This window comes from Lynx rufus, unplaced genomic scaffold, assembly GCF_022079265.1.
Source record: "Lynx rufus isolate CCGP_SWC_20201006 ecotype Redwood Valley unplaced genomic scaffold, mLynRuf1.p SCAF_10, whole genome shotgun sequence".
Classification (NCBI taxonomy): domain Eukaryota; kingdom Metazoa; phylum Chordata; class Mammalia; order Carnivora; family Felidae; genus Lynx; species Lynx rufus.
The window spans coordinates 16685294-16709411 of NW_025814824.1; the positions used below are offsets into that span (position 1 = coordinate 16685294).

At 40.4% G+C, this 24118-nt stretch overlaps 1 protein-coding gene across 1 annotated transcript in view; it reads right to left on the reverse strand.

Annotated features, from left to right (window-relative positions):
* Positions 1–24118, reverse strand: part of TRPM6 (transient receptor potential cation channel subfamily M member 6) — a 124853-nt gene that overhangs the window by 87378 nt on the left and 13357 nt on the right. The window contains exons 5-12 of the mRNA XM_047096114.1: positions 22816–23029; positions 18660–18784; positions 14648–14819; positions 8617–8785; positions 7380–7503; positions 4700–4772; positions 4478–4578; positions 1317–1451 (exon numbers count right to left, since the gene is read on the reverse strand). Coding sequence (XP_046952070.1) covers positions 1317–1451; positions 4478–4578; positions 4700–4772; positions 7380–7503; positions 8617–8785; positions 14648–14819; positions 18660–18784; positions 22816–23029 — 1113 coding nt within the window. The remainder of the gene's footprint in view (positions 1–1316; positions 1452–4477; positions 4579–4699; positions 4773–7379; positions 7504–8616; positions 8786–14647; positions 14820–18659; positions 18785–22815; positions 23030–24118) is intronic.

Genomic DNA, 24118 nt, shown 5'->3' on the forward strand with positions numbered 1-24118 from the left:
AGAAGAAAAGAAAAAAATGATTCCTTTTAATTACCACGTGCAAGGGGAAAAAATATTTTATTTCAGAATGTACAAATAACCCAGAATACTGACAATTTTCTTCAACCTCTTTAGTAATGAAGCTCACCCCAATTAATTATTAGAAAGGTACTAAGAGAAGACATAATTAGATTGAAATACTTTTCAAAGCAAGATGTATTTTTTTTTAATTTTTTTTATGTTTGTTTATTTTGAGAGAGAGAGAGAGAAAGAGACAGAGACAGAGTGTGAGCAGGGAAGGGGCAGAGACAGAGGGAGACACAGAATCCGAAGCAGGCTGCAGGCTCTGAGCGGTCAGCACAGAGCCCGACACGGGGCTCCAACCCACTAACCGTTGAGACCATGACCTGAACTGAAGTCAGGGGCTTCACAGACTGGGCCACCCAGGTGCCCCCAAGATGTATTTTAAAGAGATATATACGTAGATAGTAAAAACGTAATTAACTTTATTTTTTTCAAGAGATAAAAATAAATTTTAAATAGTTTATAGCTATCCTTTATCATATATAAACTACGCAATTACAAACCCCATCCATCACACAATTACATTCCATCAACAAATACTTAATGAACGCTTACCACACTCAGGCAAGTTTTGAGGGAGTCAGTGAAGAAAAGAAGTACTTTCTTCATAGTGTTTACAGTCTAATTGAAGAGAGTGGGGACTTACATGAGAAAATAACCTAAACTATCAAGACTGTGTGTGTTCAAAAAGAGTTGCAAAAAATATGTACCATAAGATCAGATTTACTGTGAACTGGAATATTCAAAAAGGCAGGCCTTGAATAGGGCTTTGAAAAAAGGGTGAGATTCAAAGGCCAAGAAAGGACATTTCAAGAAGGGTGCTTGGCTTGAGCGAATGGTGTTTTTACAGTGAGTAAGCTGGTCTATGTTCAATAAAGGGTTTGCATAGGAAAGTTGCAGGAACAGACTTTTAACGGTGGCCTTAGGTTGAGATGCCTCCAACAGCTCAATAAAAGCAATTTGTCCTTATTCACATTATTGGCTTTAACTATGGTCTTACTGTGGTATTTTCTTAGATGAGTTTATATTTCTATTCTGTGTAATTAATTAAAATAAAAAACACAGAAATGACTATAGGATAAAATAGATTTGGTAAGAATGTTTGCCCTTTGGTTGAGAAATCTCTAATTTATCTTTGTACGTGAATAGTCAAGGAGACGAACATTTAATATTCATTTAGCTTAAGCTAAAGCTTAAGCTAATTAATAAATAAAGCCTAAGGGAGGTGGTTGATGGGATGTTCCAATACTCACTGTATTATAGAGCTCTTCCAGTCGGGGGATGGTAAGAAAGCGATGGAGGTTCACTCCATATTCTATTAGGAGCTTCACAAAATCCACTCGATCCATCACCAAAGCATCTAACATTGCTTGCTCCAGTGTGCCAGGCTTCGGAAGGTAGAAATACATAAGAGACATAGAGATAATTAAGAAAGCAGAAACTTGAAAAAGTAGAAATAACTAAAGAATTACATATATTTGATCTCAATACAGACACAACAATCATAAAATACAATCGTATTTCAGGACCTGAATGTTCAGGACCTGAGTGAAGAAATAATAAAAAGTGAACTTGAAGGCACAAAAGACACCTTAAATAAATCTGTTCTGGTTCCAGAAGACTGATAATTGTAAACATCCCAAATTAATGTGTAGGTTTAATGCAATTCTAATAAAACAAAAATCAAGGTTATTTTTTTTGTTGTTGTATTCACTTGGCATGTTTTCATTTAAACTACACTGGTATCTGAATACAAATGGCAAATTAAAAACCCTCATTTAATTTTATTCTGGCCTAAAACTTTACTAAAATTATAGCAAAATAATTTTTCTTAAAGAAATTAATCCACAAGAACACAGAGGTCCAGAGAGTAACATTTTGGAAGTCGGAAAGGAGATGGTCAAGTGGTACTTGACTTAGTAGTCCCCAGAATCCCCCAAGGTAAAAGTCCCCAGAAATCGAAACTGGGAAAAGCCAAGAACCAAACAGATCTCTGCCACAAAATCCTGGCAGCTCCAGGATGACATCGATGTACAAATAGTGAATTACTAATGTTGAGACCTTCCCAATCCTCTTCCCCTGTCTGACTTCCATTAACACTAGCAACAAGGCTTTTACCTTATCCAGGCAGGGGTCTGGAGGATTCTTTTCTGGTAAAGGAACTAAGAGAAAAGGCAGGAATATGCTGTCATCTCAGGTCCCCCAACAAACGGCGTCCAGATCACTCCACCGTGAAGCTCAAAACTACAGCTAAGCTTCACCTAGATGCTCAGAATTTCTAAAGAGCTTTCTCTCCTCCACTCTTAAATAAAAAGCCCAGAAAAAACACACCACAAAACATCAATCAGTAAGAATCAGACAATGCAGGAAGAAGAAAACCTCAAACAAAAACAAAAACAAAAACAAAAAAAACCTATCAGTATCCTCAGCGAAATAAGATACTACATTCAGGATGCTTTAAAAAAAAAAAAAAAGGCAAAGAACAAATTTGCTCCTAGAAATTAATAGTATGCTACCAGAAACAAAAAGCTCCACATAAGGCATGAAAAGGAAAATTGAGGAAATCTAGCAAAGGAAAGATATAGAAGATAAAAGGGAAAAGATAAGATTAGAGGAGCAGTCCATAGGTCCAACATTTAAACGCTATGAATTCCAGAAAGAGAACCCAGAAAAAACAGGAAGCAAATTCCCCAGCATGGAAACATGTGATTGCTAAATTGAAAGCATCTGCCCAGCATTATGGATATCCAGACTCACAGCAGCACGCATCATTGTGAAATCGGAAAACACTAGAAAGATATTTTTTTGAACTTCCAGAGAGGAAAAGAAATGGTGACAAAGGAGCAGAAAACAGAAAGATTTTTATTCTCAATAGCAATGTTGAATGCTGGAAGCTAAGCATTCAAAATGAGTTCTGGTCTTTAATTAAAATATCTCCAAACATGTGAGTTCTCAAAATGTTTCTTTCCCATGTTCCCTTTCTCAGAAAGCTACTGAAGGATGCACCCCCATTAAAATAAAGCAGCAAGCCCAACAAGAGGAAGGCACGGGATACAGAGAACAGGTGCTCCACTACAGGAGAGAGGCAAAGGGAATCTCCACTATGATGAAGGTAGATTCCAGCACGATAGCCCAGAACCAGGAACAGCAGGCAACCAGTCCAGATTGTAGCAGTGAGGACAGCACCACAGAGAGAAATGTTGAGAGGTCTCTAAAATAGATGAATCAGAAAAGAGCAATATGATTTGTTATTTAGAAATATGGAGATTTTGAAATATCAGTACAATCAAAAAACGTCAAAAATAATTGGGTCTCCTGGTCAGCAGGCCAAAGAACTACTGTGTTTCTTGTTGTTGTTGTTTGTTGTTGTTATTGTTTTAGTGCCTTTTAGTACCATTAGATGTTTTAAAAATGGGGCACCTGGGTGGCTCAGGTAGTTACGCGTCTAACTCTTGATTTTGGCTCAGGTCATGATCTCACTGTTGGCAGGATCAAGCCCCGCATTGGGCTTTGTGCGGACAGTGTAGAGCCTGCTTGGGGTTCTCTCTCTCTCCTTCTCTTTCTGACCCTCCCCTGCTCATGCACACGTGTGCACATTCTCCCTCACGTGCTCTCCCTCCTCCCTCTCTCTCTCAAAAAAAAAAAAAAAAAGTTTTGTTTTTTTTATTTTTTTAAATTTTTTTTTTTAACGTTTATTTATTTTTGAGACAGAGAGAGAGACAGAGCATGAACGGGGGAGGAGCAGAGAGAGAGGGAGACACAGAATCGGAAGCAGGCTCCAGGCTCTGAGCCATCAGCCCAGAGCCCGACGGGTGGCTCGAACTCACCGACCGCGAGATCGCGAGATCGCGAGATCGTGACCTGAGCTGAAGTCCGACGCCCAACTGACTGAGCCACCCAGGCGCCCCCCCAAAAAAAAGTTTTAAATAATGTGCATGTATTAGTTTGACTGAAGAATAATATACCGATGGTATGGTCACAACTGCAGTTCTTAAAAACGAAATGTTAATAGTGATTATCATTAGCACGATGGATAATCTCTCTTCTTTCACTTTTTCGCTGTTTTCACTTATTTCTATTGTGAGTACATTTTAATTCAAAAATAAGGAAAACTTCAAGTTTGAAATCACAATATAAAAATCTGGCCATAGAAAAAATAAATAAAATATGCTTCCATTCTTTCTTTCTCCCAACTTTGTTTGCGTGTTTCAATCAGGCTGCAGAGCCTGAGGGGGAAAGACATGTTTTTAGGGAGACAAAGTTGATGAGAAAAATGTCTTCGGTATCCTGGGGACCCAGCTATTGCAATGCTACCTCCACACCCCTCCCAAACCAATCTATCTCTCCTCCATTTTTTTTTGTCCCTCCCTTACAAGCCAAATATTTTTCCCAAATAACTTCATTCTCACTATACCTTCCAATGTTGTCCATAAGTTAGGATATGTTTCTTGGCAATGTCCATTCTGTCCCAAGCCATTGCCAGATTTAATTGTTCTGATGCTGCTAAATTTGTGCCTAGGGTAAAGAAGGGAACAAGCATAGATCCTATTTAAAATATCCACATAAAAAATACTGAGTTCCACGGAACGTGAGAAGAGGAAACGAGGAAGACATGTAACCCTCATCAGACACTCACCTTTTAGCAGAGCCGTTAGGATTACTAAATCAAGGTCTGGTGACTCCTCAGAATCAGCATCAAATATGGTTATCTATAGCAGTTGAAACACAGAAAGCCACACATTTTGGGAACTCATAAAGAAATGGTTTCAAAAAGTACCCACAAAATGCATTCTAGAGCTAATGACTTGAGCAAAACATTAATGTAAAAAACCACATAGGGTTAATCTCCTCGATTTGTTACTTTCCCTTTTTACTCATAGAAAACTTTTTAAATAGGGTAATAGAGAATTGTGGAAGCTCAAGGGAAAAAAAACGTAAAAATTCCATGTATCCTACAGGAAACACATGAAAAAACATGACTACACTAAATTTACTATGGATACGCTATAATGAAAAGAAACTCAGTGTCAATTCCTTTTAAAAACATTTTTTTTAATGTTTATTTATTTTTGAGAGAGAGAGAAAGACAGAGTGCAAGCAGGGGAGGGGCAGAGACAGAGGGAGAGACAGAATCTGAAGCAGGTCCAGGCTCTGAGCCATCAACACAGAGCCCAATGTGGGGCTCAAACCCATGAACTGTGAGATCATGACCTGAGCCAAAGTCAGACACTTAACCAACCGAGCCACCCAGGAGCCCCTCGGTGTCAATTCCTAATGTGAAAAAAAAAAAAAAATCATTCCTTTTGAAGCGATACCATATGACATCCTTCTGTTCACGTAGCCAGAGAAACTAAAATTTTTGCTTTTTTCATGAGAAGTGAATCCTCAAGGATTTTTCATAAAATAAGTGAGGCAATTACAATGCACCCAGTGAGTAACTACAACGGATGGGCACAGCCAGTCTTCACAATGTCAATGTCCAATGCATCCGGACATGAGACTGATTTTTTTAAGACAAATAAGGATTTTATTTATGATTATAAAAGGCTGCTTGCTGTTAAGGAATGTATCTCAAGCTTTCTAAATGCAAATATATTTTATATAGTAAAGGGAACTGTTTGGAAAAAAAGAGCCAAGTCTGGCAATCCCAGAAATGCCACCAACTAGTGAGTTTGAGGGAAGTATCTACAGGCCACTGAACCTCAGGTTTCTCATCTACAAGGTGAGAGGAACCCACTAAATAATCTCTAAGGTCCTGTAAAGATAGAATAACAATGCTTCCACAATTCAGATGCTTCCACAATTCCCTCCAACTAACAGCCCCTTTATGTGCATGAATAAAATCAACTCTCAGTTATGCAGGAGTCGAGGACCTAATTCCTAAGATGTGCAAACCCATCGCTGACTACTCTTGCCTCCTCTTTGATCGTTACACTGTTTGTTACTCTCTTTGATGACAGGAAGACACAAATAGAAGGTTGATCTCTTTAAAGTGTCCTTTCCTTACTGAGTACTGTGGGAGATATCAAATGTAGTAGGCCACACACAAAATTTCAACTCTGAGCCCCATTTCAGTTCTATCATTCTATAACTGCTGACTCTGGGCAAATCACCTAAATTCTCTAGGTTGTAGCTTTGGCATCTCTGAAATTGGAATAAACAGTCACTGCCATATTGCATTCTCTCATGGTTGTTATGTTTGTGGTTATTAGGTCAACTGACACCCTTAAAAGTGTTTTTCACATATGTTTATCCATGCTTTGTCCAGCCTGAATTTGTTCAATTTGTTTGTCTGAGGCCAGGTGCTTAAATATTACTAAAATCTTGTGTGATTTGGCCTAGCTTTTGAATTGTGGAAAGATCACTGTGAATCATGACATATTTGCATGTTTACTATACCTGTTGGCTTTATATCGTCTAAGTCATTGATAAAAATCTTGATCAAAGTACCCTAAAACACGAAAATCTTTTCATGAGTCTATATTATGTTTACAGTCCATAGTTTGTGGTCTCCATTTTCTGGCCCAGAGTAAATTCCCACATTTCCCATTGTTCAGTACATCCCCAAAGATCTCCTACATGATTTACTAGGATGTTATGATGCAGTCACCCAAGCCAGGAGAGAACACATGGAGCTATGCTTTTACCCTCTGAAAATATTTATGTGTGATCATCACTAAATGTGCTCACTCTTCCGTAATACTGACATGTTGGTTTTTCTCCTAAGTGCAGTCTGAAATGTGAAGCATTGTAGGGAGGTGGGGAGGGCAGGGAATAAAAAGCCAAGTTGACTCAAATAAGGGTCAAGTTCTCCAGATCTTTATACAATCAAAGTAAAATTAAAAACTCCTTATTTTGGGGGCACTTTGCTGGCTCAGTTGGAAGAGCATGTGACTCTTGATTTTGGGGCCATGAGTTTGAGCCCCACACTAAGTGTAGAGATTACTTAAAAAAATAAATATTAAAATAAAATCTGAAAAAAAGAAAAAAAACCCCTTAGTTTTAAATGTTGCGGAGGGGTGCCTGGGTGGCTCAATCAGATGAGCATCCATCCGACTTCAGCTCAGGTCATGATCTCACGGTTTGTGGGTTCGAGCCCCGAGTCAGGCTGTGCGCTGACAGCATGGAACCTGCTTCAAATTCTTTCTGCCTCTCTCTCTCTGCCCCTCCCCAACCTGCTCACTCACGTACACACATGCACGCTCTCTCAAAAATAAATAAACAATAAAAAAAATAAAAGTTTTGGAAACAAATATTACAAATGATGCAAATTACCAGTTATAAAGTTGGTAAAGTTATCAACTCATCATACTCACAGAATCCCTGTGCACCATACACTCCATGAGAATTTGAAAAAGGTGCTTGGACTGCTTTAGACTAAAGTTGAAAGTGCTCTGAATCATGCAGATGATCTCCTCCTTCACCTGAGGACGTAGGGTCCTGGGAAGAGAGAGAAATGGTAATGCCTTGGCACAACACAGAGAAGAGAACGAGCCAAACACTTCAGTGCAGGAACCCTTGTCTGTCCCACCCGACTGAAAAGGTTTCTGTAGATGCTTCTGCTGTGAGAGCAAATGAGGAGAAAACAAAAGGAAGCAGGGCACCTGGAGAGGCTGAATTTGAAAGTGAGCGTGAACAGATCTGCCATGATCCTGGAAAGAATGCACTCCAGGACAAGGTTCTTGAGCTGACAGATTTCCAGGGGACTGTGCATCGCCAGAAACTGCAGGCATCATATCTCAAAGAATCCGACACTCCAGAAGGTTTAAGAAGCACACATTTAGGGTAACTTTAGGAAAGAGACACACGGGAAAGAATAAGAACAGGGTCAAAGCGTAGAAGTAGAGGCTAGGGGCTGAGGGGAGAGAGGGAGTGTAAGGAAAGGGTCGTCAGAGCATTTATACCATAAGCAGTGAATACACATTTACTGTGTAAACTGGTGGGGCCAACATTTAGTTCATAGGCATTATATTTACTTACACAGAAGAAATATTATGCTTTTGAAATTGGAAAAATCACACTGGATATAGGCATGGCTAGAGAAAAACTACCTTTTTATTTGAAAAGGCTAAAGAGTTAAAGCCTCGAATAAATATAACATATGTTATATAAATGCCAGGATGCCGATTTCCCCCAATTCCTGCTATTTTTACTAATGGCAAACGAATCTGAAGGTGATCGGGGGGCCAGCACTGGTCTCCTCAGTCACCACAGGGTTTTCTCAGCTATCAAGGCCAACTGCAGGAGCGTCTCCTCTCTCAACAACACCCCCCACCCCCACCCCCGCCGGGATGCTTTTTCCCTTGAAGCTCAGACAGGGTTCAAGAGCCCCTGATAAAGGCAGGACCATTCTTCAGCTAAAAAAAGAGCAACTTGCATCAGGGGAGAGCATTTGGGCATTAATTAATACACAAAAAAATCACTGGAAAGTTAATTCCAGTCTCAGCCTCTGCCCCCAAGGATATCTGGCCCACATAAAAGCAGAGCTTAAAGAACTAAAACGGAGGAATAAACAGTCACCGTGGCTTAAAAACTGAGGAGTCAGCAACTCACCCTTCGTCTGCCAAATGTTTGTGGGTGAAGGCCAGGAGGTCGGCCGCCCTGCCTGTGCCTTCACACACCACCACCGGGTCTTTGTCTTTCACAGTCTCCCACACCGCGAGGATGACATTGGGACCTCCTTCCACCACCAGCCCCACCACGGGCACGCCTTGTCTTGAACCTATTTCAGATGACAGGCAACACCAAACTGTTACAAAGAACTCCCATCTTGGCCAGGCATCCGTTTTGCTTTCCCCGACACCAGTCTTTCAATTACCACATAAACCTTTTACTTACACTCACCCCTCTTTCTTCCTGGACTCACCCAGGCTTGCTTAGTTCAAGACCAAGCCAGAAGCTTGGACTGTCAATAAAGTCACTTAAATGTGGTGAGAGCATCTTCAAGCTTTCCCCCGTTAAAAAGGTACCTAAAGGTTTTCACTAATTACAAAAAAAAAACAAAAAACAAAAAACTTTTTAAGTTTTTTTTTATTTTAAGAGACATAGAGAGCAAGGGAGGGGCAGAGAGAGAGAATCCCAATCAGGTTCCTCACTGTCGGCAACAAGCCTGATGTAGGGCTCGAACTCACAAACCATGAGATCATGACCTGAACTGAAATCAGACGCTTAACCAACTGAGGCCACCCAGGCGCCCCTAATTTAAAAAATAATTTTTTTAAGTAGTCTTCAAGAAATTTCAACTTCTCATTGTGGAAACTTCAAACATATCTTGAAAAAAAACCAGAAATATAATGGATCCCAATGTAGCTATCACTCACCTCCAAAAAAGATCAAAATTTGCCAGGTCAATCAACTTCTAATGATGATTATTTCTAAGTACAAGATGGGATGGGTAACTCTCAAAGACTTTTATATTTCAACATATTTTATTTTTTTTTAATTTTTTTTTTAACGTTTATTTATTTTTGGGACAGAGAGAGACAGAGCATGAACGGGGGAGGGGCAGAGAGAGAGGGAGACACAGAATCGGAAACAGGCTCCAGGCTCCGAGCCATCAGCCCAGAGCCCGACGCGGGGCTCGAACTCACGGACCGCGAGATCGTGACCTGACTGAAGTCGGACGCTTAACCGACTGCACCACCCAGGCGCCCCCAACATATTTTATTTTTTAAATGGATTCCACTGTTAAAATTTCTTATCACTAGGATATACTATTTTTTTTTTTATTAAAGGAAGGAAGACCAAAAAAAAAAAAAAAAAAAAAGAAACAAAGACAGTGGAATCATTCTTTCTGAGAAGATATTAAGTGAAAAACAGTTACAGAATGATGTATATAGTACAATCCTTTTTATAGTTTTAAAACCACATACATGAATATATATTTTATATATGTTTGCATTATATATATGCTTGTATGATATATATGTGTATAAGTATATATCCATATATCTCTACATATATATATGACCAGAAACTCTGGAAGGGTACACATCAAACTATTATTAATGAAGAAGGGAGGGGAGGATTTGGGGAAATGTTGAAAAAGAACCATTAATCATGGGGGCGCCTGGGTGGCTCAGTCTGTTGAGCGTCTGACTTTGGCTCAGGTCATGATCTCACAGTTCATGAGTTTGAGCCCCACGCCGGGCTCTGTGCTGACAGCTCAGAGCCTGGAGCCCGCTTCAGAGTCTGTGTCTCCCTCTCTCTCTGCCTCTCCCCCACTCATTCTCTCTCTCTCTCTCTCTCTCTCTCTCCCCCTCTGTCTCTAAAATAAACATGAGTAAAGTTAAAAAAATAAAGAACCATTAATCATGAATTATTGAAATCTATGGAAAAAACTTTTGTGAGAGCATCTCTTATATCCTATATAATGAAACACGATGCAGCCATTAAAGATGTGCTAAGCTATTCTAATTTCTTTTAATGTTTATTTTTGAGAGAGACAGAGAGACAGAGCACGAGCAGGGGAGGGGCAGAGAAAGAGGGTGACACAGAACCCGAAGCAGGGTCCAGGTTCTGAGCTGTCTGCACAGAGCCCAATGTGGGGCTCGAACTCACAGACAGTGAGATCATGACCTGAGCCGAAGTCAGATGCTTAACCAACTGAGCCACCCAGGTGCCCCTAAGCTATCCTTATTGATGTAGAAATGCATCCAAGTTGAAAAGCATGTATATTATATGAATCTAGTGTTTGTTTAAAAAATGTTGTTCTGGGTGTGTGTGTAGAATATTTCTAAAAGTATATATATGATAAAGTTGACAATGGTGAGGTTTTTATTGTGAGAATATGGAAAACCCTTCCTTTTCTCATGTGCTCTCTTTGCTTTATCTGAATATGAGAATATATAGTACTTTTATCATCAGGAAAAAAATCAACAAGGGGAAAGAGGGAATTCAATTTCTACTGGGTATATCTTTCTTGAAGCAATAACTATTTCCCACAAAAATAAAAATATTTATGATTGCTTCCTACCAAAAGGATCTCACTGATGCTGATTAAACTTGTTAAAAAAAGAAAAAAATTGTCATGTTCTTGCTGAGAAATCTCACTAGAGAGCTGCCTCTATTCTTGGATCCCAGAGTTAGGCAAGAATACAATACCATGCCTCCAAATTAAAAGCTCCTGGAATGGACATTCCAGGAAAGCATGCTATTCCATTGAGAGTTGGACTATGAAGAGACACAAAGGCATCTGATCCTATGCTTTCTATCCTCGGAGGCTTAGGAACTGACACTGGCCACGTTTCAAATGGCTGAATCCAGGAATTCCTAGAGCAACTTTATGATGTCAGGTTTTTTTGGTTTTTTGTTTTTTATTTTTTGGATTTTTTGTAAGTACTCTTGGCCAGGATCAAGGGTTTGCCGGGGACTCTAAGAAGTCCAGCTGAAAAGAAATAAAAGAAATCAGCAAAATGTGTAAGTATTATTCCATCCAAATAAATCTCTTTTTAAGCAATACAAATATGGTAGGAAGTAGTGAACATGATGGGTATGAAAATCAGCTTTGATACATAAGAATTTTGGGTCTGTTGGAGACTTTGATTTTTTGTCTTCCTCCCTCCCTCCCTTCCTTCCTTCATTAATCATTTTTCTTCCCCTTCTTCTCTCTTCTTCCTTCCTTCTCTCCTTCCTTCCTTTCCTGTGTGTGTGTGTGTGTGTGTGTGTGTGTGTGCGTGTGTGTATGTGTGTGTGTGTGTAGGTGGCTTACTGTTTTTGCTCCTTCATATTGGTTTCCCTTAGAATAATAAATGTTACCAATCCACTGAAATGGACTCCACATTCTTTCTCTATACGCAGTGAAACTCTCCAAATAAATCCTAAGTTTCAAGACCTTTGAAAACAGAAATGTTCCTTGACCCCATATGTAAGCTTCAGGTTGTATGCATTCATCCACAAATGGATCAGAATAAGAAAGACAAGACTTTGCTCTCCTGGAGCACACATTATGATGCTGTAGGAACCCCCTGAGCAATTTCTATGGTGAGCATAGATCAAGAGAGGCAACAGGACATTTCAGGGAATTGATATTTGTGACCCCAAAAGGAACCCTCCCTGCAGGAACTCTTCTTCAGGGCCAGTCTCTGACCTGTCATCTCCTCTATGGGTCTTCTTTCCCCCCACCCACATCTACTCTGCAGAGGACCTGACCCTCTCTCCCCACTTCCTGACTTAAATGAGCCTCCAAGTTTCATTCACACTAAGCACAAAGTGACTGGCAACAGTTCCCAGCGTCCCTCCCACACAGAACCCCACCCCAACAAGGAGATTACCTGTATCAAAGAGGAATAAAAGGAAAGGAAGAAACAGACATTTATTATTAAGGGCATACTATACAGCCAACACTATTCTAGGCACATCAAACATACATTATCTCAATTCTCACAACAAAAGGTAGAGGTAGACAGTTCCTTCCCTTTTATATTAAGAAAACAGTTTAGGGGCACATGGGTGGCTCAAATGGCTAAGTATCCAACTCATGATTTCAGCTCCGGTCATGATCTCAGGGTTGTGAGATTAAGCCCTGCATCAGGTTCCGCAAGACAGCACGGAGCCTGCTTGGTATTCTCGCTCTCCCTCTCTCTGCCCCTCCCCTACTCATGCTCACTCTCTCTTTCTCTCTCTCTCAAAATAAATTGACTAAAAAAAAAAGAAAAGAAAACAGTTTAACAGATGTAAACTCCATCAGCCAAGGTCACAGACAGTAGATGACAGAACTTTGGAAGGACAGTTAGCGTTTCCAGCCAAAAGTCGAAGGTTGAAGAGGACTTGAGCCTCCCAAGAGCCTTTGCTCTCTGGTCTTCTTCCTCAAGGGTGAGAGTATTTTGTGAAAGATTCAACTCATGGAAAGAGACAGAGGCCCACTTTCTGCTGCCTTGGATGAAAAGTCTCCATTTCTCCAGGCAGCACCTACCTTTCAACCTCTCCACCCAAGGATGTTTGCTGATTCTGACCCTTTCCTTTCTTCTCCTTCCTATAGATACTATTAAAAAAGAGACAACAGGCCCAAAATGGAGTCCCTTGTGCTAAGCTCCAAATCAACAAATGAAGATTTAATACCTAATTGCAGTTGCAGCCTCTCCCAGGAATGTAACCTTTAACCAGTCATTCTGGAATTACATAGTTGGCACTAGGGAGGTAATTGGCCTGGTAGGACCCCCACGCCCACCCCACCTTCCCCCAAAGGAAAGTGACCTTGCCCAGAACAATCCATCCTTGTTAGAATAACTCCCTTGCCACACCAACTTTTGCCTATAAAAGTCTTCCATTCTGTCCAGCTCCTTGGAATTCCTTTCTACCTGCTAGATGGGATGCTGTCCAACCGATGAATCACTGAATAAGGCCAATAAGATCTTTACATTTACTCAGTTGAATTTTGTTTTTAAACACTACCAAAATGGCCATCTCAAAGCGTCCCTGGAAGCATGACACAACACTGATACCTTCCAAGGTCCCAATCATTGTTATTTACTTGTTACACCCATTTTTAAAAATTTTATTTAAATCCAAGTTAGTTAACATATCGTATAATTATGGTTTCAGGAGTAGAACTCAGTGCTTCATAACTTCCATATATCACCCAGTGCTCATCCCAACAAGTGCCCTCCTTAATGCCCATCACCCATTTAGCCCATCCCCCCATCCAACACCCTACCAGCAACCCTCAGTTTGTTCTGTGTATTTAAGAATCTCTTATGGTTTGCCTCCCTCTCTGTTGGTATCTTATTTTTCCTTCCCTTTCCCTATATTCATCTGTTTAGTTTCTTAAATTCCACATATGAGTGAAATCATATGGTATTTATTTATCTTTCTCTGATTGACTTACTTCACTTAGCATAATACACTCTAGTTCCATCCACGTTGTTGTTGCAAATGGCAAGATTCCATGCTTTTGATCACTGAGTAATATCCCATTGTGTGTGTGTGTGTGTGTGTGTGTGTGTGTGTGTGTGTGTGTATATATATATATATATATACCACATCTTCTTTATCCATTCATCAGTCAATGGACATTTGGGATCTACTCAGTATTTATCCAAAGGATACAAAAATGCTGATTCGAAGGGGCACATGCACCCCAATGTTTATAGCAGCACTATCAACAATAGCCAAAGTATGCAAAGGTCCCTATTTCTAAAAGCTCTGTTTGCTTTTAACCCTTCCCTGTCTAGGGGACATCACCACATATGAAATGCCATCCTCCCTGATGATCAAATTCATACCCCCACTCTTCTCAGCCCAGTCTAGTTACTGCTCTTTAGTCATTCCCATTCTGGTAACAATACTCCCACTACCCAACCATCCTCCACCTACCCAACCCTACGGTATGCTGGAGGCTCTGCTAAAGTCTCCACTGTTCCAGTCCTCTCCTGACTATGCTGTCTCCAAGATTTCTTCCCCTCTCCTGCCATCCACAAGTCCGCACCACCTCACATCCTGCTTTCTTCTGGCTGTGGGTTCACTCGTGTTAATTTAGGCAGAGACCAGCTTGGACCTCTCCACTCCATATGGATGACAAAGGAGTGCCTTTCTCCATAGCAGTGCCCCAGCCAGGCCCTGGTGGCTGAGCCTCTGTGGTACTCACGGCTATGTATTTTCTGTAGAGAGAGGTACTTTTCCAGGTTCCTCCTGAGATTCATCTCATTTCCATATTTGCCCACAGTCCCATCATCGGACAAGATGAAGTGGGAGTGCATGCTGTTGAGTGTGGTGAGCTTGCTGAGGGGGTTGCCCAGAGTCTGGTACAGGCACACCACCTGGAAGACAAGAGAGGGTTAGAGTCCGAGGTCCTTCCCTGGGCTCAACTGCTCCAAAGGGCTGCCCATGCACCATGCAGTTCCTGCCAAGGCTAATAAGTGCCACTTGCTACCTAGAGAGGTGTATCTCAGGCTATCCGCAGTGAAGAACCAACTTTTTTTTTTAATCTCCCATTTTTTATGGATCGCTATGTGGTCCTACTATGTGTAACCAGTATGCGGCTCATACTACATGAGACTCACAACACAAGGACACCAGTTCAACAACCCTTGCACGCACTGTGCTCAGAAAGATGAGTCCACCGGCCATATACTTAGGTGTCACAGCACTACCACATTGCTAAAAATGGTTCTAAATATTTATTTTTAATTTCTGTACTTACCTTGTCTCAGATTGTAATAAAAGAGTTCAAGGACATACAGTAATATACAGACTACACTGCTATCCAGAAAATATGCCTTTCAATAGATCTATTCCAAAATAATATTTCGACACTGCTTTTTTTTTCTAGTATTGAAATGAAGAGTGACAGCCAACCAACCAAATGGAGATCCATCCACTCAATATAAAACATCCCGATCTTTATCAATATTTGTGGATTCTTCCTTAAGCCACTCCAATTCTCATTTGTTTTTAGAGACGAAAAGCACACTATTTGGAGTAAGAGGGCCCAGACTCTTCTACTTCCTAACTTTAACTCTGGGTAACTCCTGCCTCCTTTCTCAGGCTTACTTGCCTCACGTCTAAGGAAGAATGATAATTCTTACACCAGAGGGTTGCTGTGAGGCTTAAAAGAAAGAATGAGGTAAAAAACACTATAAATTTTACCAACATTAGTCTTTAAAAGTTACCTAAAAAACAATACACACTTTAACTTTAAAAGTTATCTTTATAATTCCTAACAGTGATACAGATGACAGAAATCAAGAAGAAAATAACTAATAGATTTAATACATCTAAAGTATCTTATCATAACATTAATATCATTTTTTATAAAAGCAAAACAAAATGGATAATAGAAGAATGGTTAAATTATAGTACTATTAAAGTACTACAGTACAGTAGAGCATTTATTAGGCATGAAAAATCAGAATGCACCTTTTACCCCTAGAATGCGGTCTTTTACTATAATTTCCCACTAAAAGCAACCAGCCATTTCTCTAGGAGCAAAACAATATACACAATTAGCCTGGAACAGTTTTTTGTTTTTTGTTTTTTGTTTTTTTTTTTTTCAGAGTAAAACACAAGGAAGCAAGGAAAAACAACTAGAATTGTGTTAAAAGGACTCAAGAGATAACTTGAAAAGTTTCCACTGGCCAAAACGGGATGAGTTGAGCATAATTAAGAGTAATAACTAGATGGAATAATGACTTGAAACATATTTGATATGTTTCAAAAAAAAATCTCATTGTTCACCTTGGAGAATGGTAGATAACCAATTCATTGCTTTGAAAGCTGGAAAATAAAGAGAGAATCAAACATTATGTCCTTTCCCATACAACATTACCACAAAGTAAACCAAATGGCTGATGAGAAAATGTTTCCTTTATAGAGTGTTTAAGCTAATAAATAAAGAACACAATGATTTCATATCAGTATTTGCAACTCTGTTGAGGTCATGAATCTAGTCAATGACATTATAAAAAGAAAAACAATCATATGTTATGAGGGGGAAGGACAGACACATCTCTTATGGCATAAACTTGCACAAAAAGAACTTGTATCTAATCATACCTTTGGATCAAACTACCAACTTAAAGAAGAGACAAGACAGAGAAATAGGCTAAACCCTACTATAACAGGCTAAATTTGCAAAATCCAAACTATGGGAAACTCTTTAGGACAAATGACCTAATTTCTTTTTTTATTTTTAAGTTTATTTATTTATTTTGAGAGACAGAGCATGCATGGGAGGGGCAGAGACAGAGAGAGAGAGAGAGAGAGAGAGAGAGAGAGAGAGAGAATCCCAAGCAGGCTCCACACTTTCAGCACAGGGCCCAACTCAGGGCCTGATTTCACGAACTGTGAGATCATAACCTAAGATGAAGCCAAGAGTCGGATGCTTACCCGACTGAGCCACCCAGGCATCCCGTGACCCAGTTTCTTTAACAAACAAATTGCACTCCCCTCCCCCCAAAAAAAGAGATGGAGGGAAAATCCATAGATTAAAAACGACTGAAAATAAGTGACTCAGGAGACATATCAACCCATCACATTGTAGGGAACTTTTCTGGATGATGAAATCAAACAACTAAAAAATATGACACAATCAGAATGTTGAACGTGGACTGGCTAGTTGATATTCAGAAATTAACTATTAATTTTTTTAGGTATGAAAATGGTAATGTGGTTATATATATTTTTAATTGTCCATATATTTTAGAATGCCTACTTTTTGGTACTTAGAAATACCAAATTATTGGTAAATTAATTGGTTAATTAGAAATACTGGTAAAATATTTACCAATGATGTTATTTGATATCTGGAATTTGCTTTAAAATATTGGAGTGGGGAGTGGATAAGGAATAGATGAAACAAAATTGGCTCTGGGCTCATAACTGTTGAAGCTGGGAGATAGGGACATAGGAGTTCATTATTTTCACAACTCTACTCCTTAGTATGTTTGACATTTTCCAAAATGAAAGTTAAGATAAACCATATACATGTCTATATTAATTTACATAGAGAAGTAGCTATGTTAAATAATTAAGCTAAATACCAGATTCATATCAGTGGGTTTCTGTTACTACTTTTTTTCATACAAACTGTTTCTTATTATGCATATGTACACATACGTAGTAAAAATTCTGGAATGATACACCCCAAAATGTTAATAGCGGTTATCTTTCCTTTTCCTATCTTTTATAATACCTGAGACTTTTATCAGAAATATACACTACTCATAAACAGACTTAGACAAGTTCCTTCCCTTTAGAAAAACAGATGGGATCAAAGAACCAATACACAGGATAAAGCAGAGAGTAGTACAAGATAAGGAAAGAGCAGGTTCACGTCATGAATGTTATCACACGCACGCCTGTGCAAGAAACTCGGCTATTACTCTGAACCAGATAGGAGCCACTGAAGTGTTTTTCACAGAGAAGTGGCACAATCTGAGTTGTATTTTGGAAGCATCATCCTGGTTACTGTGTTGAGATTAGATTGCAGTGAGAGACAAGGATGAGAGAAGGGAAAGCTATTACTACAGTCATCCAGGAGACAGGAAAGGGGGCTGCTCGGTAACAGTAGAGGTAACAGAAGAGGTCAGATTCTGGATATATTTCTATATTTAACTAAAGCTAAAAAAGGGGGGTGGGTGCCTGGGTGGCTCATTCAGTTGAATGTCTGACTTGATTTGAGCTCACATCATGATCCCAGGGTTCTGAGATCAAGCCCCATTTCTGGCTCTGCGCTGAGCACAGAGCCTGCTTAAGATTCTCTCTGCCTTTCCCTCTGACCCTCCCCTGCTCACATGCGCAGGCACTCTCTCTCTCTTTCTGTAGAAAGAAAGAAAGAAAGAGAGAGAGAGAGAGAGAGAGAGAGAGAGAAAGAAAGAAAAGAAAGAAAGAAGAAAGGAAGGAAAAAGTGAAGCTGAGATAATTTACTGATGGATTAGGTTGAGTTGTGAGACAGAGATCATTCTAGGATTAGTCTAAGGCTTTTGGCTTGAACAAGTGTAAGGATGGGATCATTACTTTCTAAGATGGGGCAAGTAGGAAGACCAAAGTTGGTTTGAGGTATATTACATTTGAGATGGCGTTTAGATATCCAGGTGGTGCTAAGTTGGCAATTGGATACATGTTCATCCCCTTCTGTTGTGAATGGGTTGTCTACTTACATCTTTTCCAATAAGATCTCTCTGGTTCTCAATGACACCCCAAGGAGGGATTCCAACTGTCCAGATTTTTCTCAAGGACCGGAAGGAATGGGCTTTCAGGGCGTCCCCAACATGTTTGGACACACCTATGAACAATCAGTTTAAAAGTCAAACTTTTATGCACAAATAATGCAAAACACTGTGACTGCAAGAAAGAGACAAATGGCAGATATTCGTAGGGAATATACAAAAGGACATTCGTAGGGAATATACAAAAGGACATTCGTAGGGAAAGTTGTGGCGCAGTGGAATTAATTTCTGATATCTTGGCTTCCTCTACTCTCTCTTAACACCTCTTTCTCCTATCACTGACCTCTTTACCTGAATAATTCTCCTCTCCCTTTGGTAAGTTTTGCTTACAACCTCAGTTCTTCCCCTATTTTTGATTGACCAGAAAGTCTTATGAGACCATCATGAATGTTCTAAATGTTTTTTTTTTTCTGTAACCTTCTCAACTGTCCCAGCAAAACATCCTGCAGATGTGTCCCTTGCTTCACTGAAGCAAATTAATTTAATAGCTTATATACATAAGTATGCCAGCACGAATGCATTCATACTTGCCCTTCTGGAATTAATAATAACAATAACTATAAGAGCCAACACTTACTGAACTCTTACAATGCACCAGGTACTTTTAAAGTGTTTTCGGGGCGCCTGGGTGGCGCAGTCGGTTAAGCGTCCGACTTCAGCCAGGTCACGATCTCGCGGTCCGTGAGTTCGAGCCCCGCGTCAGGCTCTGGGCTGATGGCTCGGAGCCTGGAGCCTGTTTCCGATTCTGTGTCTCCCTCTCTCTCTGCCCCTCCCCCGTTCATGCTCTGTCTCTCTCTGTCCCAAAAATAAATAAACGTTGAAAAAAAAAAATTTAAAAAAAAAAATAAAGTGTTTTCCATGTATTCACACTTTAAGTAGAAACTTCAGTCTATTTTTTAGGCAAGAATTGAATCATAAAGAAGTTGGGGCGCCTGGGTGGCGCAGTTGGTTAAGCGTCCGACTTCAGCCAGGTCACGATCTCGCGGTCCGGGAGTTCGAGCCCCGCGTCAGGCTCTGGGCTGATGGCTCAGAGCCTGGAGCCTGTTTCCGATTCTGTGTCTCCCTCTCTCTCTGCCCCTCCCCCGTTCATGCTCTGTCTCTCTCTGTCCCAAAAATAAATAAACGTTGAAAAAAAAAAATTTTTAAAAAGAAGTTAAATAATTTGCCCAAGGTTATAGAGCTGGTAATTTGTAGAGCTAGGACCCCCACCCAAAATATCGGACTTTTCTTTTTTAAACAGACTTTGTTTTTTAAAGCAGTTTTAGGTTCACGGCACAATTGAGCCAGTGGTACAGATTTCCCATGTACCCCCCCACCCCTACACACCCACAACCCCTGACCACTATCAACATTGCCCATCAGAGTGGTACATCTGTACCACTGATGAACTTATACTGACACGTGATTATCACTCAAAGACCACAGTTTACATCAGGGATTGGTGCTGTAGATTCCATAGTTTGAACAAATACACAACGATATATTTCCATCATTATAGTATCAGACAGAACAGCGTCACTGCCCTAAAAATTGTCTGCATTCCACTTATTCATTCCCCCCGCCATAACCCCTTGCAACCACCGATCTTTATACTGTCTCCAGTTTTGCCTTTTGCAGAATGTCTTAAAGTGAGAATCACGTGGTATGTAGCCTTTGACATTGACTTAATCTGCCTTTTAATTACAACGCTGTGCCACTTACTCTTCCTATATATATATAGTTTTGACCCTATATGTGTCATTAGCACAGAAACAAACAAACACTCTACATATGCACACATCTGATGCACAGTACCTAACCATTTCTCCCTCTCTCTCTCTCTGGCATCTTCCCCTCCAACCTCTTTTACTTCTCCCAGAGTCATTTTCTAGAATCCAGGTTCTGGATGTATATCACCATCAACTGTGCAGTCAGCTCTGCAGTAGGGTTTTGGATCCCATAGGTTTGGCATGGGTTATCAGCACTGTGGTGCTGCTGGTTGTGTTTCCACATCCCACAGGTGGTTCTAGTACAGATTGTCTATTGAGACTCTCTGTAAAAGCCAGACCTCACTATATTATTTCCTATTCATTCTCCTGTTCAAATTCCTTTGAGAGCCCTCTGCTCTCAGCCCATCAGCATGGCATCTAGTATGGCTCAAGTCTCCCTGGTTGTCCCTGTCCTCTGCCGCAAGGCATACCCAGCCTGTGGCCTCATCACCTCTTTCTGCATATGCCTTAAACTCCAGCTGTGTGCCTGGCCCTGAACGGCCACCTCTGCCTAGGATGCTCCTTCCTACTCTTCCCTCAAGGTCAATACCAAGTGCTATATCCTTGTCTATGCCTTCTCAGGTGCCCTCAGTTGGAACTGGAATGCATCTTCCTCTTCCCTGTACTCCCAAATACTTGCTTTGCATTTCAACCAAGACCCAGTCAGCGTCGATTTTTAGTTAGTTGCTTATGGTCTGTCCTAGTCTGCCCTATCACTAACCCCAGGGCCCATATCTTACTCATCTTTCATCCAGAGCATCTACCCAAATGCTTTATATATAGGAGATTCTTGTAGCTTGTGGCCTTCAATTGAATGCCAAAATTCAATTAAATGTCAAAAATTCACACCAGATAATGTTCAACTACAGTAGAAGCAGCTCGAGAATAGGAAGAAGCTGGAAGGAAGCCTTCTTAAATTTGAATGTACATAAGAATCATCTGGGGATATTGTCAAAATGGAGAGTGGCAGTCCTGCGGGTCTGGGGAGGTATCTGAGATCTGCGTTCCCAACAAGCTCCCCGGTGGTCCTGATGCTGCTCGTTCATGGATCCTTCCCTGAGCAGTCAGGCCTTAAGGAGCTGTGGTCGAATTGGGGCCGACCCTGATTATTGCGTAAGAAAGCTCCAAGCGTGTCTCATTTCTCAGTTCTTTTGTTCATCCGAACGAATTCAATAGGCTTCACATTATCATATTTGTGTTCCTTAACTGGCCCTAACCTGAAATGTTTTCAAAAAACAAACCAAAAAAGCAGTAAGTAAAATAAAGCACATGTTGTTAAAAAGGGAAACCACAGGGGCGCCTGGGTGGCGCAGTCGGTTAAGCGTCCGACTTCAGCCAGGTCACGATCTCGCGGTCCGTGAGTTCGAGCCCCGCGTCAGGCTCTGGGCTGATGGCTCAGAGCCTGGAGCCTGTTTCTGATTCTGTGTCTCCCTCTCTCTCTGCCCCTCCCCTGTTCATGCTCTGTCTCTCTCTGTCCCAAAAATAAATAAACAAAAAAAAAAAAAAAAAAAGGGAAACCACAGGCCCAAAATGGAATCACTTAGGCCAAGTTATCACACTGGGGCTTAGTACCTAACTGTAGTGCCAACCTCTCCCACCCCCGAAATGTAGTCTTAACCACTCAGTAAGAAAGTTTCTGATCAGCACCAATGAGGTAATCTGTCACAAGGACTCTCCCCCTCCCCTTCCCCGCCAAAGGAAGATGAGGTAATCTGCATGAAAGGACCCCCTCCCTTGCCCCCTGAGGGAAGGAGACCTAGCTTGCCACAGTCCTTTCTTTACTTTTGTCAATAACTTCCTTGCCCCACCCTCCTTCCTATAAAAACCTTCCACTTCATACATAGTCTCTGAGCAACTCTTTACTTGTGAAATGGGATGCTGCCCAATTCGTGAGTTGCTTAAGAAAGACAATTCGATCTTCAAATTTATGCAGTTGTATTTTTGTTGTCAAACTTGACCATGGGGAGTTTAGCTCTCGCCCATGGCCGCACACTACATACTTGCATGGATTCCGTGTCCTTTCAAATCTCACCATAGCCTCAAGTTCATGAAAAGACTATTTTGTTGAAGTTTACCCAAAGTTGTGGTAAAATAGCAGATGTTAACAATGGTGAAAACACATACTAGGAAAGGTCTATGATTCTTCTGGGGTTTTTTTTTGTTTTTGTTTTTGTTTTCCGGTCACCATGCTTTTTGTCTGACTCGCGCTACCATATCCGCTGGGAGCACTGCAGAGCACAGATTAGGTGCCATGCTGCCTGATTCAGTTAGAAAGAGGTATTTAAAAAAAAAAAAGAAAGAAGAAGATGATGAAAAGAAAGAGAAACAGTGCACTTTACCAGTATTAATGCCTTCAGTTATTATCCATGCTCCTGTTGTCTCCGCAGCTTTGACCAAACCTTGGCTGAAGATCTCTTTGAGCTTAGACGGCATCCTGAAGTTCTGGATGCCCCCGTGGACAGAGATCACCAGTTTGGGCAGTTCCATCTTCCACTCTTTCAACATTAAATGTAACAGATGATCTGCCTTTGTATCATAAGATGTTCTAATATACTGGAAGATATGCATAGACACATGTACATAAAACAGTGAAAACTACATGCCGGGCAACAATAAGCACACAGCAGGGCGACTGGAATGGCCCAAACTTAAAAGGAAGTGTCTGGGATTTCTTTAAAAGTTCATCTTTGTACAATGTAAACATTTACTTTGAAAGGATCCCACACCCCGCTTTAAGTTCCTTCTGGGAATTACAAGTCACGGTAGGAAGGCTTCCTCTGGTTTTCAGGGTTGACCCACCAATGTCCTCTAGAAGATCTGGGATGAGGCAGAAATACTTCAAACTGGCAAAAACCACTACTCCAGGAAACCCATTTAAAAAAAAAGCATTTACACAGAGGTGAAGTGGGGTTTTTCATACATGGTATGGCCTTTGATTTACTTGACTATTTCATAAATTTGCATCATTGAAATTAAATTATGGTCTGGGAGCATGTACATTTAATTTATTGTAAATTTTATATTCTAAACATTTCCTTTATATATAATTATCTCTCTGAAAATGTCTTTTTCCAAAATAAATACTTTTCACAAAAGAATCACATCTTTGACTAGTCAATGTAACCAAAAGAAGAGAGAATCTGAATCAGCAGGTAGGACCAGAATCATTTTGTGCTTTGCCTAAGATCATAGTGTATAACTGGTTCTCTTTTTCCGGCAGAAACAGCCACACACAGACTGTGAAAATCATATTGAGAGGAGTTTGCCATCCTCGAGCATAAGCCAGCCAACAGCAAGAATCAGTCAGATTTATAGGAACGAGGGCACTAAGAAACCATGAATTAGAAAGCTACACCAAAAAGAACCACAGGTGGAGATCTTCATCCATATGAAATAGAATTCTCACATTATCTTCCAGGATGTGATAGTGACTTAAAACAACTGTCCATTCACCTTTGAAATTCTTAAAACATAATCTCTTTATTAAAATGTTAGAATTTCTGAACATCGAGTTGGTACAGCCATCACAGAATGTAATAAAACCTAAGGATAATCAGGATTCAATTTACAGGTGAGGGAAATGACTTGCCGTGGCTTCTTACATATTCACATAGTAGGAAAAAATACAAGTTGACCTTTGTG